The sequence below is a fragment of the Triticum dicoccoides genome, chromosome 2A (genome assembly GCF_002162155.2).
Source record: "Triticum dicoccoides isolate Atlit2015 ecotype Zavitan chromosome 2A, WEW_v2.0, whole genome shotgun sequence".
In the NCBI taxonomy this organism is placed as follows: Eukaryota; Viridiplantae; Streptophyta; class Magnoliopsida; order Poales; family Poaceae; genus Triticum; species Triticum dicoccoides.
The window spans coordinates 559,518,274-559,543,210 of NC_041382.1; the positions used below are offsets into that span (position 1 = coordinate 559,518,274).

At 47.4% G+C, this 24,937-nt stretch overlaps 3 protein-coding genes across 3 annotated transcripts; 1 reads left to right on the forward strand and 2 right to left on the reverse strand.

Annotated features, from left to right (window-relative positions):
- Positions 1–14,231: 14,231 nt before the first annotated feature.
- On the forward strand, positions 14,232–16,487 carry LOC119359579 (galactose mutarotase-like). The gene is made up of 5 exons (XM_037625713.1): positions 14,232–14,406; positions 15,308–15,357; positions 15,474–15,597; positions 15,669–15,776; positions 15,862–16,487. The coding sequence occupies exons 1-5, from the start codon at positions 14,232–14,234 to the stop codon at positions 16,485–16,487; spliced, it is 1,083 nt and encodes a 360-aa protein (XP_037481610.1).
- Positions 16,488–17,393: 906 nt separating this feature from the next.
- LOC119359580 lies at positions 17,394–18,835 on the reverse strand. Its single transcript, XM_037625714.1, has 3 exons — positions 18,587–18,835; positions 17,873–17,935; positions 17,394–17,750 (listed from the first exon to the last, which is right to left on the reverse strand). Exons 1-3 carry the CDS (start codon positions 18,710–18,712, stop codon positions 17,613–17,615), a joined length of 327 nt encoding a protein of 108 aa, XP_037481611.1. The 5' UTR covers positions 18,713–18,835; the 3' UTR covers positions 17,394–17,612.
- A 395-nt stretch (positions 18,836–19,230) lies between these two features.
- On the reverse strand, positions 19,231–21,287 carry LOC119359582 (pectinesterase-like). The gene is made up of 2 exons (XM_037625715.1): positions 20,286–21,287; positions 19,231–20,167 (listed from the first exon to the last, which is right to left on the reverse strand). Exons 1-2 carry the CDS (start codon positions 21,280–21,282, stop codon positions 19,473–19,475), a joined length of 1,692 nt encoding a protein of 563 aa, XP_037481612.1. The 5' UTR covers positions 21,283–21,287; the 3' UTR covers positions 19,231–19,472.
- Between the last annotated feature and the right edge of the window lie 3,650 nt (positions 21,288–24,937).

Genomic DNA, 24,937 nt, shown 5'->3' on the forward strand with positions numbered 1-24,937 from the left:
TCCTCCCCCTCGCACGCCCCAGCCATGGCCGACGCCATCGCCACCACCCCCTCGCCGTAGCCACGCCCTCCGTCCACCCCACGCCGTGCCACCGTGTCCAGGAGCTCCGCCGCTGTCCACTTCATCGAGCAGCCGAGTCCCGAGCGCTCGCAACACCCGAGTCCACCGCACCGACCTCGCCCGAGCTCACCGTCGCCGGAGATCCCCTTCAACGCCGTCGTCGCTCCGGTCCATCTCCGGCCGCACCAAGGACTCCGTCGCACTCACTGTGAGCTTAGCCATCTTCCCCTCCCTTCCGTTCTTGCTCCCGAGCCGTGTAGCTACCTCCCGGAGCTCAACCGCACCCACCGCCGTGGAGCTCGTCGCCGACGTGCTCCCGGTCATCCTCCGGCCACAAACCGGTGTCCGTCATGCTCACCGTGTCACGTAGCATCTAGCTAGCCACTCCCCGAGCCTCACCGACCCCTCTAGCGCCAAGTTCACCTCCGACCGAGCCCCGGTGGCCGCCAAAGTCGTCGCCGGCGCCAACTCCGGCCACCCCGACCTCAACGGACTCCGCCAAGAGCTGCGGTTTGTCCTCGGCTTCCCTCCGGTGGTCTCCGCGGCCCATTTGGTGGCCGAAATGGCCAAAACCACTCTCGCCGCCGCGTCGGGCTCGCCGGCGGCTAAACGCCGGTGCAGCCGACCCGGGTTTGACCACGGGTGGGCCCTGGTTGACTCCCCTGAGTCAATGACAGGTGGGGCCCAGCCCTGTTAATTAAACAGGATTAGTTTTAATTAAGTTTTAATTAAAATAATCACCCTGACATGCGGGACCCACTGTCAGGTTTGACCCAGACCTGTTCCGTTGACCTGCTGACGTCACACTGACGTCAGGCTGACGCAGTAATTGATTTTCTGGATTTAATTTAAATCCAGAAATTCCAGAATATAATTTAAACTTCAAAAATTCATAACTTTTATTCTGTAACTCCAAATTGGACAAATTATATATGAAAAATGATCAGAAAAATCCAATCTATCCATCTGTACTAGTTTCATGCATGATCAAACAAGTTAAATTGATGTTTTAAGCAGAACAAGGAAAAGCACTTTAAAAGGCCATATTTGAATTTGAAATCTGAATCCTTGATTCAAATTTGTTCAAACCCTTCTGATTTTAGTTGCATTAGCCCAATACACTCATTTTGCCATGTCTCATGCATGCATCATATTGTTGCATACTGTTTGGTAATGTTTGTGTATCGGTGCTCTCTGCGGCAGGTTCTGCCCCCGAGGAGTACCGTGATTGCCCTAACGAAGAACCGTATCAGTGCATCGAACCATCAGGCAAGCAACCAACCATTTGATCATATCGATACAATCCCATGTTCTTGCTCCTGCTCTCTTTTACTGCATTAAGACAACGCGTTTCAAACTGCTGTGTGCTACGGTAGTTGAACCCATTTCCTCTGCATGACCTGTCATTGCCACAGTAACTAGATGAAACCCACTAGCATGTGTAGGAGTTGTCTGAGCCATATGTATGTGTTGTTCCTACCTTGCTATGCCTGCTATGCTTAGAGTCGTGTCAGGTCTGGTTCATCGGGGTGATGGGCTAGAGTGAAATGATTATGTCGGTAATGAGAGTAGTGTGGTGAACACGATTTGGTAAAGGTATCGATGAGAGGCCATGTAGGAGTACATGGTGGGTTGTTTCATTGAAGCCGACCTTAAGCACTGAGATCTGTATGCGTGATTTAAGATACAGCTACTACCATGCATTGGGCCCTGAAATATGACCCCGCTCGACTTCTTATTCACCCTAGCTCTCTGTCCAGGAGTTGCAAGTAGTTTTTGGTGTTTGTAGCCTACTGGAGGCCGTGGACAGCGCTGACCGTAGGGGTGGGCTGTGATGCGGTAGGTACGTGGCACGGTGTACCGAATACCCGTTAGGTATCTCGGGAACCCTGTTCACATCGTTCGGGGCCGTATGGGAAACCTCGGCCGGACTCCCTGCGGATGGAACCTGGATAGGCGATAAACCTGGACTGGAGGCTTAGGTGATTAGGTAGGTCGTGGCCGACACCCACGTTGGGCTTCCGCTTGAAGGTTGCCGAGTACATGTCGTGTAAACGACGGTAAGTGGTGAGAGCGTGTATGAAGAAGTACACCCCTGCAGGGTTAACATGATCTATTCGAATAGCCGCGTCCGCGATAAAGGACTACTTGGTTGCCTATACAGTTCATAGACAAGTAAATGGAAACTGTTAAAAGCCTCAAGATAAGTGTGAGTGCCGAGGATGGCTCTTCCGTAGGAAGACGGAGGTGGATCCTCGGTAGTGTATTGAAGTGGTGAGTAGTGGACTCGTGTGCGCAAAACCATTTCAAGTTGGAGTATCGTAGGATAGTCTAGCCAAGAGTCAAAGCTGGCTTGCTGCAATAACTCCACCAACCTTTCTTGATAACATGCATGTATGTAGGATCTGATGTAAGTCTTGCTGAGTACCTTTGTACTCATGTTGCTATAATTTACATTTTTACAGAAGACGCTGCAACCCCTTCTGATGGGTTCTTTGTAGACGTTGACATCAACGAGTAGGCTAAAGACCCAGGTGGTGACCCTGAGCTTGTGAAGGACCACGTAGTATAGTTAGGCTTTCCAATGCCTCTTTTATTTTACTAGTTGTCTGTACTCAGACAAGCTACTTCCGCTGCTGGTTTGTATGACTGTATGACTTGTATGTTGGGTCGTGAGACCCGTACCTTTGTGTATGTTATGTATGGCTCCCTGAGCCTTAAATAAAGTACTTGTGTCGTAGAGTCATGTTGTGATGCTTCGTTGTATTTGCACATATCGAGCATATTGTGTGTATGATTGAAATGCTTGGTATGTGTGGGATCTGACTATCTAGTTGTTTATCTTTAGTAGCCTCTCTTACCGGGAAATGTCTCCTAGTGTTACCGCTGAGCCATGGTAGCTTGCTACTGCTCTGGAACACTTAGGCTGGCCGGGATGTGTCCTTCTTCGTTCCTGTGTCTGTCCCTTCGGGGAAATGTCACGCTTTGAGTACCGGAGTCCTGTTAGCCCGCTACAGCCCGGTTTACCGGAGTCCTGCTAGCCCAGTGCTACAGCCCGGACCCACTTGCTGATGACCGACACGTTCGAAGCTGGGTCATGGATGCCTGTCCCTGTAAGTCTGTGCCACTTTGGGTTTACGACTAGTCATGTCAGCCCGGGCTCTTTATCATATGGATGCTAGCGACACTATCATATACGTGAGCCAAAAGGCGCAAACGGTCCCGGGCAAAGGTAAGGCGACACCCGTGGAGATACCGTGCGTGAGGCCGCAAAGTGATATGAGGTGTTACCGGCTAGATCGATGTGACATCGAGTCGGGGTCCTGACAATATGTTCCTATAGCATGTTGATATCTTGCTCTAAACATTGCTTCCTGATGTTAAATTCCTGGCATGTTGTTATTTTCACTAAGTCTGTAACCTGATATCTTTTGCACTTTTGCCATGCTTGTTTGAACCTGATATTGAGTGAATTAGCCGTAGCTCAGTGTTCATCCTTTGTCAAGCATCTTGAGTGGATCCCTGCCATGTATTTTGTTGCTATGTTAGAGTGCAGTAGCTTGTTGTTCTTGATGCATTTAGATGGCCTCGTGCTGTTAATCGCAGATCGGTGCCATATTTGTTTTGCTTGTCATTTCCAAACCGTGCATCCGATTCCGGTGATCTTTATATCGACTTCGACCGAAATCAACTCCAGTTTCTAGTGGAACTCTTGGTTTTCCAGGTTGAGGCTAGGTTCAATCATTCCTTTCCGAAGCATGCATAGGCATCACATATCACATCCCGCATATCATGCCATGTTTTGCATCATTGTTGCTTGCGCATTGCACGTGGTTGATTGTGTCTCCCTTTGCTTGTGTTCTTGCTTTGGGTAGAGCCGGCAGACGAGTACGTGATTGAGGAGCCTGTTGAGTACGCTTACGAGGATCAAGCTAACGTCAACTCGGAGAACTTTGCAGGCAAGATGACCATACCCTCGAAATCACTTCTATCTTTGCTTGCTAGATGCTCGCTCTTTTGCTATGCCTATGCTATGATACCTACCACTTGCTTATCATGCCTCCCATATTGCCATGTCAAACCTCTAACCCACCTTGTCCTACCACACCGTTGTTTGGCTATGTTACCGCTTTGCTCAGCCCCTCTTATAGCGTTGCTAGTTGCAGGTGAAGATTTGAGTTTGCTCCTTGTTGGAACATGTTTATTTGTTGGGATATCATTATTATATCTTGTCTATTTTAATGCATCTATACACTTGGTAAAGGGTGGAAGGCTTGGCCTTATGCCAGGTGTTTTGTTCCACTCTTGCCGCCCTAGTTTCCGTCATACTGGTGTTATGTTCCTTGATTTTGCGTTCCTTACACGGTTGGGTTATAATGGGAACCCCTTGACAGTTCACCTTGAATAAAACTCCTCCAGCAATTCCCAACATTGGTTTTACCATTTGCCACCTAGCCTCTTTTCCCTTGGGTTCCGCGGACTCAACGGTCATCTTTATTTTAAACCCGCGGGACAGTGCTCCTCTGAGTGTTGGTCCAACTTGTCAGCCGCCGGTGGCCACCAGGGGCAACTCTGGGCTAGCCTACCGGAAGTTTGGATAATCCGGTGTGCCCTGAGAACGAGATATGTGCAGCTCCTATTGGGATTTGTCGGCACATTTGGGTGGCTTTGCTGGTTTAGTTTTACCATTGTCGAGATGTCTTGTAACCGGGATTCGGAGTCTGATCAGATTGTCTTGGGAGAAGGAATATCCTTCGTTGGCCGTGAGAGCTTGTGATGGGCTAAGTTGGGACACCCCTACAGGGATTTGAACTTTCGAAAGCCGTGCCCGCGGTTATGGGCAGATGGGAATTTGTTAATGTCCGGTTGTAGAAAACCTGAAACTTAACTTAATTAAAATGAATCAACAAAGTGTGTGGCCGTGATGGACTCTTTTCAGTGGAGTCCGGGAAGAGAACACGGTCTCGTGTTATGCTTGAACGTAGATTGTTCTAGGATCACTTCTTGATCATAGTTCATCGATCGTGCGTTTGCCTTCTCTTCTCGCTCTCATTTGCGTATGTTAGCCACCATATATGCTAGTGCTTGCTGTAGCTCCACCTCATACCTTTTACCCTTCCTATAAGCTTAAATAGTCTTGATCGCGAGGGTGTGAGATTGCTGAGTCCCCGTGACTCACAGATTCCTTCCAAAACCAGATGCAGGGACCGATGATACCGCTCCAGGAGATTCGACTGAGCTCAAGTGGGAGTTTGATGAGGACTCATGATGATACTATGTTTCTTTTCCAGACGATCAGTAGTGGTGCCTAGTTGGGGCGATCAGGGACTTTGTTGCATTTGGGGTTGTTCTTTATTTTGGTTCTGTAGTCGGACCTTGATTGTATCTGGATGAATGTAATGATATTTATGCTATTGTGTGACGTGGCGAGTGTAAGCCAACTATGTACCTTTTTCCCTTATTCATTACATGGGTTGTGTGAAGATTACCCCACTTGCGACATTGCTTACAATGCGGTTATGCCTCTAAGTCGTGCTTCGACACGTAGGAGATACAGCTGCATCGTGGGCGTTACACTTATGGTATATAATCCCATTTGCCCTAGAAAAATTGAGAGGACTTTCGGGACGGAACGCCGATACGTCCATTTTGCATCATGTTTTCTTAATGTTATTTATAATGTGTTTACCCATGACAATGTTTTTTGGAGTAATTCTAATGCCTTTTCTCTCATAATATGCAAGGTTTACACAAAGAGGGAGAATTCCGGCAGCTGAAAATCTGGACCTGGAAAAGCTACGTCACGCCACCTATTCTGCACAACTCCAAATGAGCTGAAACTTCACGAAGAATTTTGATGGAATATATGAGGAACAATGGAGCCAATAAGTACTAGAGGGGGCCACCAGGTGGGCACAACCCACCCGGGCGCGCCCTGGTGGGTTGTGCTCACCCAGGCCCACCTTCGGTGCCCATCTTCTGGTATATAAGTCATTTTGACCTAGAAAAAAAATTAAGGAGAGGACTTTCAGGATGAAGCGCCGCCGCCTCAAGGCGAAACTTGGGGCAGGAGCACTTTTGCCCTCCGACGGAGCGATTTCGCTGGGGGAACTTCCCTCCCAGAGGGGGAAATCATCGTCATCATCATCACCAACAACTCTCCCATCTTGGGGAGGGAAATCTCCATCAACATCTTCAACAACACCATCTCATCTCAAACCCTAGTTCATCTCTTCTGTTCAATCTTGTTACCGGAACTATAGATTGGTGCTTGTGGGTGACTAGTAGTGTTGATTACATCTTGTAGTTGATTACTATATGGTTTATTTGGTGGAAGATTATATGTTCAGATCCAATATGCTACTTAATACTCCTCTGATCGTGAGCATGTTTATCATTTGTGAGTAGTTACTTTTGTTCTTGAGGTCACGGGAGAAATCATGTTGCAAGTAATCATGTGAACTTGATATGTGTTTGATATTTTGATAGTATGTATGTTGTGATTCCCTTAGTGGTGTCATGTGCACGTCGACTACATGAAACTTCACCATATTTGGGCCTAAGGGAATGCATTGTGGAGTATCAATAAGATGATGGGCTGCGAGAGTGACAGAAGCTTAAACCCCAGTTTATGCGCTATTCCGTAAAGGACCGATTGGATCTAAAAGTTTAATACTATGGTTAGAATTTATTCTTAAACTTTACTCGTAGTTGCGGATGCTTGCGGTGAAGGAAATATGCCCTAGAGGCAATAATAAAGATATTATTTATTTCCTTATTTCATGATAAAGGTTTATTATTCATGCTAGAATTGTATTAACCGGAAACATAATACATGTGTGAATACATAGACAAACATAGTGTCACTAGTATGCCTCTACTTGACTAGCTCGTTAATCAAAGATGGTTAAGTTTCCTAACCATAGACATGAGTTGTCATTTGATTAACGGGATCACATCATTAGGATAATCATGTGATTGACTTGACCCATTCCGTTAGCTTAGCACTTGATCGTTTAGTATGTTGCTATTGCTTTCTTCATGACTTATACATGTTCCTATGACTATGAGATTATGCAACCCCCGTTTACCGGAGGAACACTTTGTGTGCTACCAAACGTCACAACGTAATTGGGTGATTATAAAGGTGCTCTATAGATGTCTCCGAAGGTACTTGTTGAGTTGGCCTATTTCGAGATTAGGATTTGTCACTCCGATCGTCGGAGAGGTATCTCTGGGCCCACTCGGTAATACACATCACTATAAGCCTTGCAAGCATTGTAATTAATGAGTTAGTTGCGGGATGATGTATTACGGAACGAGTAAAGAGACTTTCCGGTAACGATATTGAACTAGGTATTGAGATACCGACGATCGAATCTCGGGCAAATAACATACCAATGACAAAGGGAACAACATATGTTGTTATGCGGTTTGATCGATAAAGATCTTCGTAGAATATGTAGGCGCCAGTATGAGCATCTAGGTTCCGCTATTGGTTATTGACTGGAGACGTGTCTCGGTCATGTCTACATAGTTCTCGAACCCGTAGGGACCGCACGCTTAACATTCGGTGACGATTTGTATTATGAGTTAATGTGTTTTGATGTACCGAAGGTAGTTCGGTGTCCTGGATGAGATCGGGGACATGACGAGGAATCTCGAAATGCTCGAGACGTAAAGATCAATATATTGGACGACTATATTTGTACATCGGAAAGGTCCCGAGTGATTCGGGTATTTTTCGAAGTACGGGAGAGTTACGGGAATTCGCCGGGGAGTATATGGGCCTTATTGGGCTTTTAAGGGAAAGAGAGAGGAGAGGCTCCACGCCCCCCAATGCTTCGTCCGAATTGAACTAGGGGGAGGGGCGGAGCCCCCTCCATCCTTCTCTTCTCTTTTCCCTTTCCTTCTCCCCTACTCCTACTACTTGGAAGGGCTCCTAGTTCTACTAGGAAAGGGGTAATCCTACTCCCGGTGGGAGTAGGACACCCCTAGGGCGCGCCATAGAGAGGGCCGGCCCTCCCCCTCCTCCACTCCTTTATATACGGGGAGGGGGGCACCCCTTGGAGACACAACAATTGATCATTGATCTTTTAGCCGTGTGCGGTGCCCCCCTCCACCATAATCCACCTCGGTCATATCGTAGCAGTGCTTAGGCGAAGCCCTACATTGGTAGCATCATCATCACCGTCATCACGCCATCGTGCTGACGTAACTCTCCCTCGAAGCTCTGCTGGATCGGAGTTCATGGGACGTCATCGAGCTGAACGTGTGTTGGACTCGAAGGTGCCGTGCGTTCGGTACTTGGATCAGTCAGATCATGAAGACGTACGACTACATCAACTGTGTTGTACTAACGCTTCCACGTTCGGTGTACGAGGGTACATGGACACACTCTCCCCTGTCGTTGCTATGCATCACCATGATCGTGCGTGTGCGTAGGAATTTTTTTGAATTTACTATGTTCCCCAACAGTGGCATCCGAGCTAGGTTTGTGCGTAGATGTTATATGCACAAGTAGAACACAAGTGAGTTGTGGGCAATACAAGTCATACTGCTTACCAGCATGTCATACTTTGGTTCGGCGGTATTGTTGGATGAAGCGGTCTGGACCGACATTACGTGTACGCTTATGCGAGACTGGTTCTACCGACGTGCTTTGCACACAGGTGGCTGGCGGGTGTCAGTTTTTCCAACTTTAGTTGAACCGAGTGTGGCTACGCCCGGTCCTTATGAAGGTTAAAACAACATTAACTTGACGAACTATCGTTGTGGTTTTGATGCGTAGGTAAGAACAATTCTTTCTCAGCCCGTAGCAGCCACGTAAAACTTGCAACAACAAAGTAGAGGACGTCTAACTTGTTTTTGCAGGGCATGTTGTGATGTGATATGGTCAAGACGTGATGAAATATAAATTGTTGTATGAGATGATCATGTTTTGTTAAAGTTATCAGCTACTGGCAGGAGCCTTATGGTTGTATCTTTACTTGTATAAGATGCAAGTGCTATGTAATTGCTTTACTTTATCGCTATGCGATAGCAATAGTTGCAAAAGCAATAGCTGGTGAGACGACCATGTGACGACATGTTGATAAAAGATCAAGATGATGGAGATCATAGTGTCATGCCGGTAACAATGGAGATCATGACAGTACTTTGGAGGTGGAGATTAAAAGCACAAGATGATGATGGCCATATCATGTCACATATTATGATCGCATGTGATGTTTATCTTTCATACATCTTATTTTGCTTAGTTCGGCGGTAGCTTTATAAGATGATCCCTTACTAAATTTCAAGGTAAAAGTGTTCTCCCTGAGTATGCACCGTTGCCAAAGTTCGCCGTGCCGAGACACCACGTGATGATCGGGTGTGATAAGCTCAACATTCATCTACAACGGGTGTAAGACAGTTTTACACACGTAGAATACTCAAGTTAAACTTGACGAGCCTAGCATATGCAGATATGGCCTCGGAACACCGAGACCGAAAGGTCGAGCGTGAATCATATAGTAGATATGATCAACATAGTGATGTTCACCATTGAAAACTACTCCATCTCACGTGATGATCGGACATGGTTTAGTTGATTTGGATCACGTGATCACTTAGATGATTAGAGGATTGTCTATATAAGTGGGAGTTCTTAATTAATATGATTAATTGAACTTTAATTTATCATGAACTATGTCCTGGTAGTATTAGCATATCTATGTTGTAGATCAATAGCTCGCGTTTAGCTCCCCTGTTTTATTTTTGATATGTTCCTAGAGAAAAATAAGTTGAAAGATGTTAGTAGCGAAGATGCGGACTAGCTCCGTGATTTGAGGATTATCCTCATTGCTTTATAGAAGTATTATGTCCTTGATGCACCGCTAGGTGATAGAACTATTGCAGGAGCAGATGCAGACGTTTTGAACGTTTTGACAAAAGCTCGGTATGATAACTACTTGATAGTTTAGTGCACCATGCTTTACGTCTTAGAACCAGGACTTAAAAAATGTTTTGAATGCCACGGAGCATATAAGATGTTCCAAGAGTTGAAATTGGTATTTCATACTCATGTCCGTGTTGATAGGTATGAGACCTCTGACATTACTTTGCCTACAAGATGGAGGAGAATGGCTCAACCAGTAAGCATGTGCTCAGATTGTCTGAGTACTACAATCACTTGAATCAAGTGGGAGTTAATCTTCTAGATAAGATAGTGATTGACAGAGTTCTCTAGTCACTATCACCAAGTTGCTAGAACTTCGTGATGAACTATTATATGCAAGGAATAACGGAAATGATTCCCAAGCTCTTCGTGATGCTGAAATCGATGAAGGTAGAAATCAAGAAAAGCTATAAGCCTTGCAAGCATTGTAGCTAATGAGTTAGTTGCAGATGATGTATTACGGAACGAGTAAAGAGACTTTCCGGTAACGAGATTGAACTAGGTATTGAGATACCGACGATCGAATCTCGGGTAAGTAACATACCAATGACAAAGGGAACAACGTATGTTGTTATGCGGTTTGACCGATAAAGATCTTCGTAGAATATGTAGGAGACAATATGAGCATCTAGGTTCCGCTATTGGTTATTGACCGGAGACGTGTCTCAATCATGTCTACATAGTTCTCGAATCCATAGGGTCTGCACGCTTAATATTCAGGGACGATTTGTATTATGAGTTTATGTGTTTTGATGTACCGAAGGTAGTTCGGAGTCCCGGATGAGATCGGGGACATGACAAGGAGTCTTGAAATGGTTGAGACATAAAGATCTATATATTGGACGACTATATTCGGACATCGAAAAGGTTCCGAGTGATTCGGGTATTTTTCGGAGTACCGGAGAGTTACGGGAATTCGTCGGGGAGTATATGGGCCTTATTGGGCTTTAAGGGAAAGAGAGAGGAGAGGCTGCGCGTCCCCCCCAATGCTTAGTACGAATTGGACTAGGGGGAGGGGTGGCGCCCCCTCCATCCTTCTCTTCTCTTTTCCCTTTCCTTCTCTCCTACTCCTACTACTTGGAAGGGCTCCTAATTCTACTAGGAAAGGGGGAATCCTACTCCCGGTGGGAGTAGGACTCCCCTAGGACGCGCCATAGAGAGGGCCGGCCCTCCCCCTCCTCCACTCCTTTATATACGAGGAGGGGGGCACCCCTTGGAGACACAACAATTGATCATTGATCTTTCAGCTGTGTGCGGTGCCCCCCTCCACCATAATCCACCTCGGTCATATCGTAGCAGTGCTTAGGCGAATCCCTGCGTCGGTAGCATCATCATCACTGTCATCACATTGTCGTGCTGACGGAGCTCTCCCTCGAAGCTCTGCTGGATCGGAGTTCGTGAGACGTCATCGAGCTGAACGTGTGCTGAACTCAGAGGTGCCGTGCGTTCGGTACTTGGATCGGTCGGGTCGTGAAGACGCACGACTACATCAACTACGTTGTGCTAACGCTTCCTCTTTCGGTCTACGAGGGTACGTGGACACACTCCCCCCTCTCGTTGCTATGCATCACGATGATCCTGCGTGTGCGTAGGATTTTTTTTGAAATTACTACGTTCCCCAACATGCGGGAGGGTTAATCATAAGTAGGAGGTTTGTTCAAGTAAGAACATCACCTAAGCACCGGTTCACCCACATATCAAATTATCAAAGTAGCGAACACAAATCAAACCAACATGATGAAAGTGACTAGATGAAATTCCCGTGTACCCTCAAGAACACTTTGCTTATCATAAGAGACCATTTTGGCCAGTCCTTTGCCTCAAAAGGATTGGGCTACCTTGCTGCACTTTTGCTAGTACTATCATTACTTGCTCGTTACAAATTATCTTGCTATCAAACTACTCTGCTACTTACAATTTCAGCACTTGCAGACATTACCTTGCTGAAAACCACTTGTCATTTCCTTCTGCTCCTCGTTGGGTTCGACACTCTTACTGATCAAAAATATCTACAATTGATACCCTATACTTGTGGGTCATCAAACGCCGCCATCTCGAGGCAAAATCTGGTCAGGAGCACTTTTGCTCTCTGGCGGAGCGATTCCGCCGAGGATACTTCCCTCCGGGAGGGGAAAAGCGAAGCCATCGTCATCACAAACAACCCTCTCATCATGGGAGGACCAATCTTCATCAACATCTTCACCAACACCATCTCACCTCAAACCCTAGTTCACCTCCTGTATTCAATCTTTGTCTCAAAACCTCAGATTGGTACCTATGGGTTGCTAGTAGTGTTGATTACATCTTGTACTTGATGCTAGTTGGTTTATTTGGTGGAAGATTATATATTCAGATCCATGATGATATTCAATACCCCTCTGATCTTGCACATGAATATGATTTGTGAGTAGTTACTTTTATTCTTGAGGACATGGGAGAAGTCTTGTCATAAGTAATCGTGTGAATTTGGTATTCATTCGATATTTTGATGATATGTATGTTGCTGTTTTCCTTAGTGGTGTTACGTGAACGTCGACTACATGACACTTCACCATATTTGGGCATAAGGGAATGCATTGTGGAGTAGTAATTAGATGATGGGTTGCTAGAGTGACAGAAGCTTGAACCCTAGTTTATGCGCTATTCCGTAAGGGCTGATTTGGATCCATATGTTTCATGCTATGGTTAGATTTATCTTAATTCTTTTTTCGTAGTTCTGGATGCTTGTGAGAGGTATTAATCATAAGTGGAAGGCTTGTTCAAGTAAGAACATCACTCAAACACCGGTGCACCCACATATCAAATTATCAAAGTAACGAACATGAATCAAACAAACATGATGAAAGTGACTAGATGAAATTCCCATGTGTCCTTAAGAGCGCTTTACTTGCTATAAGAGAAAGTTCCGGCCTGTCCTTTGCTACAAAAAGGATTGATCTACCTTGATGCACCTTTGTTATCGTTACTACTATTTGCTCGTTACAAATTACCTTGCTATCAAACTATCTGTTACCGACAATTTCAGTGCATGCAGATAATACCTTGCTGGAAACCGTTTGTCATTTCTTTCTACTCCTCATTGGACTCTACACTCTTATCGAAAGAACTAGGATTGATCCCTTATAGTTGTGGGTCATCAGGAGTCTGAGGACCTGGGGTGTCCAGAAGGTTTATGTCCTCTCCAGGGACCCGGTCCTTGGGAACATGTGGGTTCCAACAGAGGCACATTAAGGTCTAGGGTTTTACCCTTGATGAAATTTTCCATGTTGGGTGGCTTCATAGGAGTGGTAGCATGGTCCCCAACATCCTTGAATACCTCGACCCCTCTTAATAGTGCGGTTGTCCTGTGACTCAAATAAAATAAAATAAATCTTTGAGTCTTCAGAAAACTGGTGCCCTTTTCCCTTTTTGAATTAGGGGGTCAGCCATGTCCGTAGACAACTATTGAGAACGACATTAGACCTCACAAACCCCATTGTCATCAACACCAAAATACCATTGAAGGAACAACACACTTTCAAGTTAAAAGTCCAAAAATGTTTTAATTCATGAATCACAAATATGATTTATGATCCATCTTCGTGTAGATTTGTCTCGACAAGAGCTTCGATACCATATCCCATATGTATATGTTTTGACAATAAAATTCACCTTAAAGTTGTCATCCCATGATGTATGAAGTTTGCGGTGTATTGGTACCAAAATTGTTCAACAACCAGCCAACCACATTATTTTCTAGCAAGTTAGAGTAACCTAGCAAGTACCGACGAAAAAAGAGTAGTTGAAGCAAGCTCACATGTGGTTTTTTTAAGGTAACCCTATGTAAAATCCAACAATAAAAGCATACTGTCAATCAGGACAATGGTTTGAGAGATAAAAATTAAAATAAAATAAAATTAAAGACTAATGTCATGCATATGGGCCATTGTTGCATGCATGCAACCATGCCGCACCTCTCCCTAGTCCACTCATTTTTTAAACCGTGTTTACGCTTGAACTGGAGTCCTTGAACTGCCAACCAACCGTGCATTTTTTTCCTACAGGTTCTTGGAGCCATTAGTCATCGAGCATGCAGATCTCTAGAAAAAGTCCACTAGACGAGATCTTCTCACTTCCTCGATAGCGAGTGCTCCTAGTTGATATAACTGACCATCCGTTCTACTACGTGTGATCCACTCGGTTTAGTGCCCGCACCTTCTAAGCCGTCGTCTTCTTCCTGTGTGCTAATCCAATGGCTAGGGTTCTATCGTTTCTCGTGCTCTTGTACCTTGTGGCCTCTACGCTGGTTTGCGTCAGCGAAGCGAGGAAGATGGTTGGGATATACATGCTCAAGAAAGGGGATTTCTCCATGAAGGTCACCAATTGGGGCGCCACTATCATGTCGATCATCGTCCCCGACAACAAAGGTATGATGAGCAGATGATGTTCCTTCATTTCAATACAATATAAAATCAAACATTATTCTTTTGTTGGTACCCAGAAATCATGCAGCCTCTTAGGATGACACATGTTGGGTTTTTTCAAGGGTTAAGTGATATCAAAATAAATTTGTGGCGTTGATGTCCATGAATATATCCATAGATGAACAAAAAAACCATTTCCATGCGCAAATTCGATGAGTATTCATGCCAATTGGGTTTTATTGGCGTAATAAATTATAGCATTACGAATGAAGAATAAGCAAAATGTTTTTTTTACAAGAACATAGGGGAGTTAGATTTCCCAATTATATATTTCCCATTCATATATAGATGATGTTTTAGGCACTAACACGATCTCTAGTGTGCATTTTTATTCCCATTCATATATAGATGATGTTTTAGGCACTAACACGATCTCTAGTGTGCATTTTTATCATTAATTTCATAGGCTCGTGTTAGGAGAAAAATATCTTGCACCTCTCTTTCATGTGCCCATTATTAGTAAAACTTAATAAAGTTCGAATATGCATATTAAAAAGTTATCTACTTACAAAAGGAAGGGTTGTGTGATAAATCTTTGATGGCCCACATTATATAAAGGTTTTAATTCCCTTTGTAAAGAATTGCATTCCATGCCGACTCATAAATAATCGGATTACCAACCCTGAGTTTTGCCCCATACACAAATTAAAACACCGCACCTATACACATGTGGGTTTGGCTATCCAAACTCCTGAGTATTCCTCAAAAGAAAAAGAACTCATGAGTAAAACTGCCATGTTTAATAGCTTCCTTCATTTTTATTTTTATTTTGCGGGTAGCTTCCTTCATTTGTTGTGAGCTTGTTTTTGTGTGCGAGGCTTGATATGCCGAAATGATTTTGTAGGGAATTTGGCCGATGTTGTGCTGGGTAAAGACACCCTCGCTGAATATGTTGTAAGATCATCGAATTCCATCTTCTCCAACTAATCTACATATGAGCCCAACGTCTTAGGATTATTGTTATCACAATTTCAATTCGTTTCCTCTGAATATTTCCTCTTGCGGACCAGAACGATACGGCCTACTTCGGGCCGCTGAGCGGGCGCGTAGCACAACGAATGGCCAGAGGCCGGTTCGTCCTCGACGGCAAAGTATACCACACGTACATCAACGACGGCAGGAACGCCATCCATGGTATGCATTGTTCGATTCTGTCAAAGAGCTACCCGCGATAACACGCGGTAATTAATTTCCTGTTGTTATAGGTGGCCACAGGGGATTCAGCAAAGTCATATGGACGGTGAAGGAGTACGTCGCCGGCGGCGACTCCCCGTATATCACGCTCTACTACCGCAGCTTCGACGGGGAGCAAGGTCGGAGAAACGATACGACCCATTTTACCAAAGAAAATGTTGCATGTAATGTGATCAATCATGCTTGCAACCAATTATTAACCAGGATTCCCCGGAGACTTGGACGTGTACGCGACGTACCAGCTGTCGAGCCCGTACGTGCTGAGCATCCGCACGAACGCGACGGCGCTGAACAAGGCGACGCCGGTGAACTTCCTGCAGCACGTGTACCTCAACCTGGGCGGGCAGGGCAGCGGCGACGTGCTGGGCCACACGCTCCAGCTCTCCGCGTCCCGGTACACCCCGATGGACGAGGAGCTCCTCCCGTCGTCGGGCCGCGTCGACCCGGTGGCCGGCACCAACTACGACTTCCGGACGCCGACGCCCATCGGCGCGCGCATCCGGCAGGTCATGGGCGGCAAGGGCGTCCGCGGGTACGACATCAACTACGTGATCGACGGGGCCGGCATGCGGAGGGTGGCGGCGGTCCGGGACGGCGCGTCCGGGCGCGCGCTGCAGCTGTGGGCCAACCAGCCGGCCATGCAGCTCTACACCGGCAACGGGCTGAACAACACCAGGGGAAAGGGCGGCATCGTGTACCGGCAGTACGCTGGGTTCTGCCTTGAGACGCAGGCGTACCCGGACGCCGTGAACCACCCCGAGTTCCCGTCCGTGACGGTGAGGCCCGGCCAGGTGTACAAGCACGACATGCTCCTCAAGTTCTCCTTCTAACTTTGTAGTAGTACATTCCCATCGAGAAAATAAAATAAAAATTAGGCGTGTATGATGTGTTGGGTTTGGGCCAGGGCATCGGGTATCTTCTTTGCAAACGGGGCTGGCTGGCCCGTATGCTGCAACCAACAACGGGCCCAACTTGTGTAAGCAAAAGGTTGACTCTGAGGATCACGCCACGCTACACTCCGGTGTCGTGTCGGTGCACCGAGTGCGACGACCAGCATTGCCATCACAAGTTTGGCAGCGCGCAGGCAGTATGCGCAAGCGGCCAAGAACCGAAAGCGCAAGGAAGCCATGGTGACGCGGCACACGCCACAGCCTCGGCCACGGGGCTCACGCGCGCATCAGGTGACACGGCGACCCGCTACGTTTCCGGAGGGTCAGGTGGCAAAGGCGAAACCCTAACACGCATGGCGCGCGACGCCATGGCCACAACATCGGTTTTTCTTTTCTTTTTTTTCTTTCTGAGAACGGCTACAACATCGGTTGCGTGCACTGTTTACAACGGAAACGCTTTCCGCTTTTGCGACATATGTGGACATAACGTCGATTGCTTTAACAACTATGGATTTCTTGTTAATCTCGGTCACCAGTGCACGTTGCTAAGCATGAACCTGAGCAAGAACACGCAAGAGGGTTGTGTGTGTTTTGCATTAAGATATAGTAGTAGATATCGGAGATGGTGCTGCGCTTTCAGTTATGTGCAACGTGAGCGAAGTGCTATCGTGATTTCTAGTTCTTTGCTAGAGAGTGTGGCTTGAAGATTGGATTTTTCATACAAGGCTTCCAAATGTGAAATCTTCAACAAATTGCCTAATTTTCTCGTGAAATATTCAGGCATTCGATGAATAGACCGCGCCAACGTCGGAACATGAGAGATGCATAGTTTGCTGTCGACACGCATTGGAACGAACAAAGTAAACGCCATAGCATTAAACGAAATGGATGGTTCATTCGGCGGAACATCACGGAGGAGGAATACAGGTCTCCCTTAGGTTCACATACGAGCAAACAAACACACGATTATTCATGGTTCAACATGACCAGATGGGCAGGACGCTACTACAACGGGGGGGCAGTTACTACAACTTCTTGAACCGTCCAGATTGCTCATGCTCACGCTCACTTTCCTGATGGCGGCACGGTGGTCTGGGGCTGCTCCTTCACATTGGCGGTGGCTGTTGGAGGCGTTGCGGTGGTCGGGGCCTTGTCCTCCTTCTCCGGTGCCAGTGGCGGACCATCAATTTTGTAATAGGAACCCTAGAACATATACTTTCCGAACTTAATTTGTGAACGATTTTTGCTTGCACTTTGGATGGAGTGATGGTAAAATAACATGAGAGGAATCAAAGGTAAAACAATCAAAGGAATGATGCTACTACCTCGGTGAAAATCTTGAAAGCCTCTTCAGGGGACTTGGTTTTCAGCACGTACAGAGCTTCCTCCTGCATGCAGTGAAACGAGTTAGTCAAACTATGGTAATTGGACCAGGAAATTGAGACCGCTGAGTTAATTCATACAGGTGCGGCGGCGGCAGCAAACTATGCTAGTAATAAGTAAGTTGCTCCCCAAATATGTGAGTAGTAAATCATCTGGCTTTTGCATCTACTCCATATATGATGTATTCCTAATATTTTTGAATTAATGTATCTCCTCTAGTTAGTATTCAATTAATATATTCAGATTGAAGCTTTGGATCACGGATCTAAATTTCTCAAGATCTTACTCACAACTTCTTGTCGATCTATTTTGCCCATACATCAGGCATACTATGTATTAGTGCTAGACTGGATAACACAAACAATATCTATGAGCATACGAGCAAAATACATAAGATCTAGCAAGGGATCCAAGTGTGAATCCATGAAACCAACTGTAATCTGCCTAAAAAAATGTAACCATCATGATTTCCTATGGCTAGAATTGTATGGATCTATTACTACAATCCTAACACAAAAATGCAGAAAATTACTATAAAAAGATTCAAACGGAGAAAAGCGCGCGAAACCGTGATTTCAAAAAAGCGCGCGAAAGGCGATGCGATTCAAGAACCATATGTAAGTGGGTACTGAAATTGAGCATAGGTTCATGTATACCCTGGCGCGCGCCATTTGCTCGCTGGTGAGGGTCGGGGCCTCTAGAAGGTCATCATCGTTCCGGATGTAGAAATCGTCCTTGTCGTCAGCGTCGTAAGCGTACTCCTGCCTCCTGATCGAGCCCATCCTCTTGGGATCACTTGGGAAGTTTGGGAGAAGATGGAAAGGGGATAGCAGCACACAATGCAGGGAGGGTGGGGAGGATGGGGGTCCTTTTGTAGGCGACCGGAGGCGAGTGAGACGTTGGGAAGGGGATCATACGTGCATAGTGAGAAGTGATACGTATCGGGCCAGATCGGCGGCTCTCTCCTCTATCAATTCCAGTTCATTGCAGTTTGTAATCTCCCTGCCGCGTCCGGCCGGACGTCACGCATTAGGGGATGGTTGAATGCCAGGCCGGAGCGCATGCATGATAATTTGGTGAGGCGTAAATGCTAGCTTGCTTTGGAAGTTTGTTTTGACCCGGGTTAAACTTAAACACAAGCTAATGCGTACGTGGAGATTATTTTTTGAGAGGTTCGGTCGGTCCCTTCTGTCTCGGCGCTGTCACGTATACTACGTAGTAGCAGTCCAAAATAAGAAGTTGAGATGTGCAGCAAATATGAGCATAAAATAATGGAGTAGTAGTAGCAACGCAGACGCAGTTAATGGGCATCTGAATGATACATTTTCCAGTTAATCAATGTCACAACTCACAACATACACTTAATCATTTACCAGGGAAAAGAGAACTCCAGAAAAGAACAGAAGGTGATAACGGAGCAGCGAAGGTTTGCTGATCTTGCAAGCATCAGTCATCACACGTTCCGTACACACATTACGTTTACCTCGATCGGTATCTCATGTACAGGGGGCAGGCGTTGCATGCATGCATATGCATGCGCGTTTAGACCTTGAATCCGAGGTAGTTGGGCATGCCGGTGAACTTGAGCCATGTCGCCCCGTCGATGAAGGGCCCTGCGGTGAACTGCTCGGCCTCCTTGTTCCCGATGACGCGGAACCCTGGCCAGGTGACCCTCTTGCTGGTGCCGGCGCCGGGGCCGCGGTTGCCGAACTCGGCGTAGTAGAGCGTCTTGAGCGCGAAGTCGCCGTTCCACGGCATGTACCCCTCGGGCTTGATGAAGTCGGCGATCATGCTCTCCATGATGACCAGCCGCGAGAACTCCTTCCACGGCCTGCCCAGGTAGGACGGGATCTTGAAGCGGTCCGCGAACAGCTTCTGGTCCGGCACCAGGCGGCAGTTCTGGATCACCAGCCCGGACTTCATGTTGGGGTCCGTGCGGCCGTGCGCAGTTACCGAGTTCTGCTGGTTGTCCATGGGCCGGCGCGTGATGATGAGACAGTTCTGGAACACGGCGGCCGAGTTGCCGAAGATGAAGTCGATGGTGCCGGAGATGACGCAGTTGCGGAAGAACTGGCGCCGGGCGTGCACGTACAGCGTGTCCTGGAACGCGTCGAACCGGCAGTTGAAGAACGCCGAGAGGTCGCCCTGCACCCGCAGCGCCACCGCCTGGTGCTTCTCCGCGCCAGCCGTGTTGTGGAACCCCATGTTCTTGCAGATGAACCCGGCCGCCTCAATGGCTGCAGCATGCAGCAGACAAGATACGTACGAGTTAATTACTACCTGCATTGCCCTGTGCAACCTAACCTTACTCGTGCTGCACCAAATGCTAGCTAGCTATATATAGCTAGGGCTCACAGAAGGTGGCGGTCTTCATGGTGGTGATGCCGTCGGCGAAGCTCTTACTGCCGGTGACGCGGCTTTGCTTGGGGCCGTCGCCATACATGAATATGTTGACCTTGTCCTTGGGGACCATGACCATCTCTTCGTAGACCCCAGCCTTGACGTAGATCACGTACCGGCCAGGGTGATCCTTGGGCATGGAGTTCACGGCGTCCTGGATGGTCTTGAATTTGCCGCTTCCGTCCTTGGCCACAACCGCGTTCGGCGCTGGCAAGCCACCGGAGGCCAGTAGCTTCCTTTCTGGAGCCTTCATCCACGCGGGGTACTTCGACTCCTCCGCAGACAGGAGGCGGCGGCGGGAGTCGGTCTTGAACACGTCGAGGTCGAGCTTCTTGAAGATGGCGCCGAGGCTGTTGGTGATGGCGAGCGCGTTGCTGCTGAGCTCCGTGGCGTTGCGCAGGATGCCCTGCATGTCCGCCTTGAGCTTCTCGTCGGCGAAGCCATCGGCGCAGGTGTCGATAAAGGTCATCACACCGGTGATCCAGTGCTCGAGGTCGTCGGTGCGGCTAAGGAGCACCTTGATGTCGCCGCCGGCCATCTCGACCATGCCCTTGAGGTCGTCCACGGAGTCCTCCAGGAGCTCCTTGCAGTCCTGGCGCGCGCCCTCCGTCAAGGGGTCGCTCGACTTGACCTCCCCGATACTTTTTGACCGCTCCACCGCCGACTTGATCGACTCCATCGCCGACTTGGCAACGGTGGCGAACACCTCTTTGGGGTTCTCGGTGCCATTGGAGGCCGAGGTGAGGGTCTTCTCGCACGACTCCTTGTACAACGTGGGGGCGCACAGAGACTTGACCGACTTGCCGGAGGTGGCAAGGTTGGCCTCACCTGGGACATTGAAGTTGTCGCCGGCCTTATTGTTACCGGAGCTGGTCACGGTGGCGACTACGCCCACCACGACCGCGACGACAAGGATGGCCCCCAGGCCTCCGAGGAGGAAGTTATTTGCCATTTCGGCCGGCGAGAAAGGTTGCTGAGGGACTGAAGGGAAAACACAATTTATATGGGACGGACGCATGACAATGGCAAGGGAATTCTTGATTCGAGCGCTGTTTGCGGCATGTCCTGTCCGCAGGTGGTCGTTAGGTTTTGACGTACAGAAGAGCAGTGTCTATTTAGGGATCGCGTTGGCCCTGGTCAATGGGGTGACATTCTACGGACAGTTCTTATCTGTTTCTTCCCCGCTGACTGGTCATTGTCTGTCTGCTTTCTAAAACCGGTCATGCTTGTCTCTCAAAAGGAAAATGCGGCATGCAGTCCATTTAAGCTATTCATAGTGGGCAGTATCATAAATTAGTATCATGCATATGATACTTGTCTATAATACTACCTTCATAATGCGACATGCAGTTCATTTTAGCTGCCGGTCTTTTCCTTATGAATAATCCTACATGCGCTGGGTAACACCACCCCCCACTCTGCCACATGTGCCAGCTCGTAAACTCTGTAAAAAATTATCCGTGTGGCATCACCGTTTTCTTATTCAAAAAGGCTGAAGCCATGGGCAATGGTACACCTATATAAGGACAACTCTAATCGAACCTTAAAAAGTAGAGGAGTAAACCTTAAGGCATCTCCAATGCAAGAGTGCTTGTTCAGATGCTTAGGCAATAAAAAATAATAATAACTAAAGTAGCATTGATGTAGGAGTCTATCTCCACAACGTCGGTTAATTGAACGCTAATCTTTTCTTTAAGAAAAACAACATGACTCTGTTGCGTATTTAATTAATTTTCAAATAAATTATACAAGGTTTCAAAAAGAAAAGAGAAAAACTAAAGGAAAAGAACTATACAGGCAACCAACTACCACAAACTCACTGGGTGAAGACCCAAGAGTGAAATGAATACAAACAATGAGACCAAAAAACTATATAAACAAGAAAAGTAGTATCATCATCTGAACTCCTTCACCCATTGTAGCAGAGCGGCGAAGGATTTGCGCGTTGCTGTATGAACCAGCCATTGGATTTCATTTGTCATTCTTTTCCTGCAGGCATAGAGGCTTGGGGGTATGTTCTTCAAGATAAAGTCATTTCTTGTGTTCCATATTGCCCAAGAAACATGAATGATAATATCCATAGCAAATGGTAAATTGATATGAGCGCGTAGCCTGGAAATGTGTACTTGGATATCCTCATTTGCCGGTGTCCAATTTGGGCATATGTATTTCCAACAGTGTTTTGTAAATCTGCAGCTGAAGAAGAGGTGATCTCTAGATTCTAGAGTAAAGTCCTAGCCGCCCCTCCTCCTCCTCCCTCCCAACCCTAGCCACCCTCCTCCCTAGACGCCCCTCCTCCTCTTCCCTTCCTCGCCGCCGCCTGAGGCAGCCGCCGGGCAAGACCGGGGCGCCAAGGATGATGGCGGCATGGCCTCGGTTGCCCCGCCTCTGCGTGAGGAACTCCGGATCTGGAGCGGAGGCTCCATTGGCAAGGCACGGCCGGCTAGCAACCGTGCGGGCGGTGGATCTAGCGTCCCAGCCGCGCGAGGGGCGGGATCCGGTGGTCGTTGACGGCCGGCGGCGGTTTCTGCGGTGGCCGGTGCGCACGATCTGGTGCCTTCCCTCCTCCCCTTTCGTCGTGCGGGCCGTCCTTATCGGGCCGCGCTTCCTTGGGTCGCCGGTTCTGTACATGACGCGCTGCTGGTGGCGGGGATCTAGTGTGGGCGGAATCCCTGGTCGGCCATGGCCGGCCGCGTCAACGGCGACGCCTGAGGGCGTCGTTCCCCTCCTTGGAGGTGTCGGTATAGACTGATCCCCTCACTTATCCTTCCCCTAGGTCTCCTGGGCGAAAGCCCTAACTTTGTTGGGCGGCGATGGAGCTCACGTTGCAGTTCCCTTCTTGAAGGCACCGCTTTGGGAACCTTGTAGCTGGGTGGCGCTTGTGGATGGTGGGCAACGGCGGTGGTGCGGCCCTATCCTAGCATGGATCTGCGTCCGTTGCTTGGAGATGGACTCACGTAGGTGGAGGTCGTCGTTTGGCATCATGGTGGCGTCGATTGAGGAGTTACCTGCCAAGGTTGGCACATCAATCTGCTCTGAAGATGGACCAGTGGAAGATGGCGGTGACGACACATGTGAGTGCGTCGGACCGGTTTGTGACCCGGACCCGGTATGTGGCTCGGTCGGGGCCTCCGACTTTTAGATGTTAGGCTTAGGTGAGAGGTCTGAGTATTTGGCCCAGCTTGCACCCTTCATCATATGGATTGGAGAAGCGGCAGATGTTGCCAAGATGGCGGATTCAGGTATATTGTTGTACTACTTTATAAGGTTCTCGAGAATAATCAATAAAATGGCCGCATGCATCTCTCAGATGAAGAGGTCGGGGGTCATCCTCCTTTTCCAAAAAAAATTCTAGAGTAAAGTCATTACACATCACACATGTGTAATCTTCAAGGAAAAAAGTCTTTTGCTGAAGGAGTTCTCTGGTACTTAATCTGTTCAAATACACCGGACGTCGCATCTATGCATGCACTGATTGAGGCTTATGCTGACGGCGGGGAGCAGCAGCAGCATCATCATGCAACGGGGAACAAAAGGAATGAGAGTATCTGCCGCTGTTGCGTCTTCTCTTCACCAGACAGAAGGAATGCAGCGATTCACTACTGACAATATCAGATTTGCGATGGTTAAAGCTAGAATGCCTACATCTACTATGCAAATCAAAATTTGTTGTGTTTCAGTACAAGTCATTTTGAAGGGAAAAAGAAAGGAAGATTGCAGACCATTCATGATCGAGAAGTCATGGCCGTTGTGGTCACTGGGGTCGTCGCTCTGGTCGATGTGTGGCGCCAGTTGTTGGGAAAGTGGTAGAAAATAAAACAAAATTGTCCTACGATCAAACCATGAACACTATGAAGGTACATTATAGATCAGGCGGCGGCGACGCTGGTGTACACGTGTGCTGGTGTGTATTGTGTGTTGGGTGTGCGCGAGTGCGTCCTTCTGTGCATGCCACCGCACAGTGGTGAAGTGTGCGCGAGTGCGTTCTTCACGCGAAAGAAGTGTGCCCTCAATTTATTAGCGTGTGGGGTGCTATCCCGAGTGGTTTCAACTTTGTTTACTTCACTGCGTGTTAGATGGGCCTCTAGTTTACTTATTTTCACCCACTGCCACATGGGCCAGCAGACGAAGATAGAGAACACGAGCTGACAAGGCAGCATCTGACTGGTTGACCGGTCAACTAAACAATATACGGAGCTATATGCTGACACAGTGACCATATAATCCCTCGGTATAGAGAGCTCGAGTGAGAGGGGAGGCCCGTGAGAGACAGTAGAGAGAGAGAAAGAGCTACTCCCTCCGTTCGATAGTGTAGTGCCTACTTTTTTTGAAGTCAAACTTTTGAAACTTTGACCAAGTTTATAAAGAAATTACTTATATCTACAATACCAAAGATAAATGATAGTATGAAGTAAGTACATGTTGTGATGAATCTAATGATCCTTCTAGATGTAAATATTTTTCTCCACATATACGTGGTCAAACTTTTCTGTGGTTTGACTTTTCAAAACATCCATATGCTTAAGGACGTGAGAGAGTACCTAACTAGAGAGAGAGGGTGTGTGTGAAATAGAAAGAGTGACTGAAAAAAGTGTGTGTGCATGTGT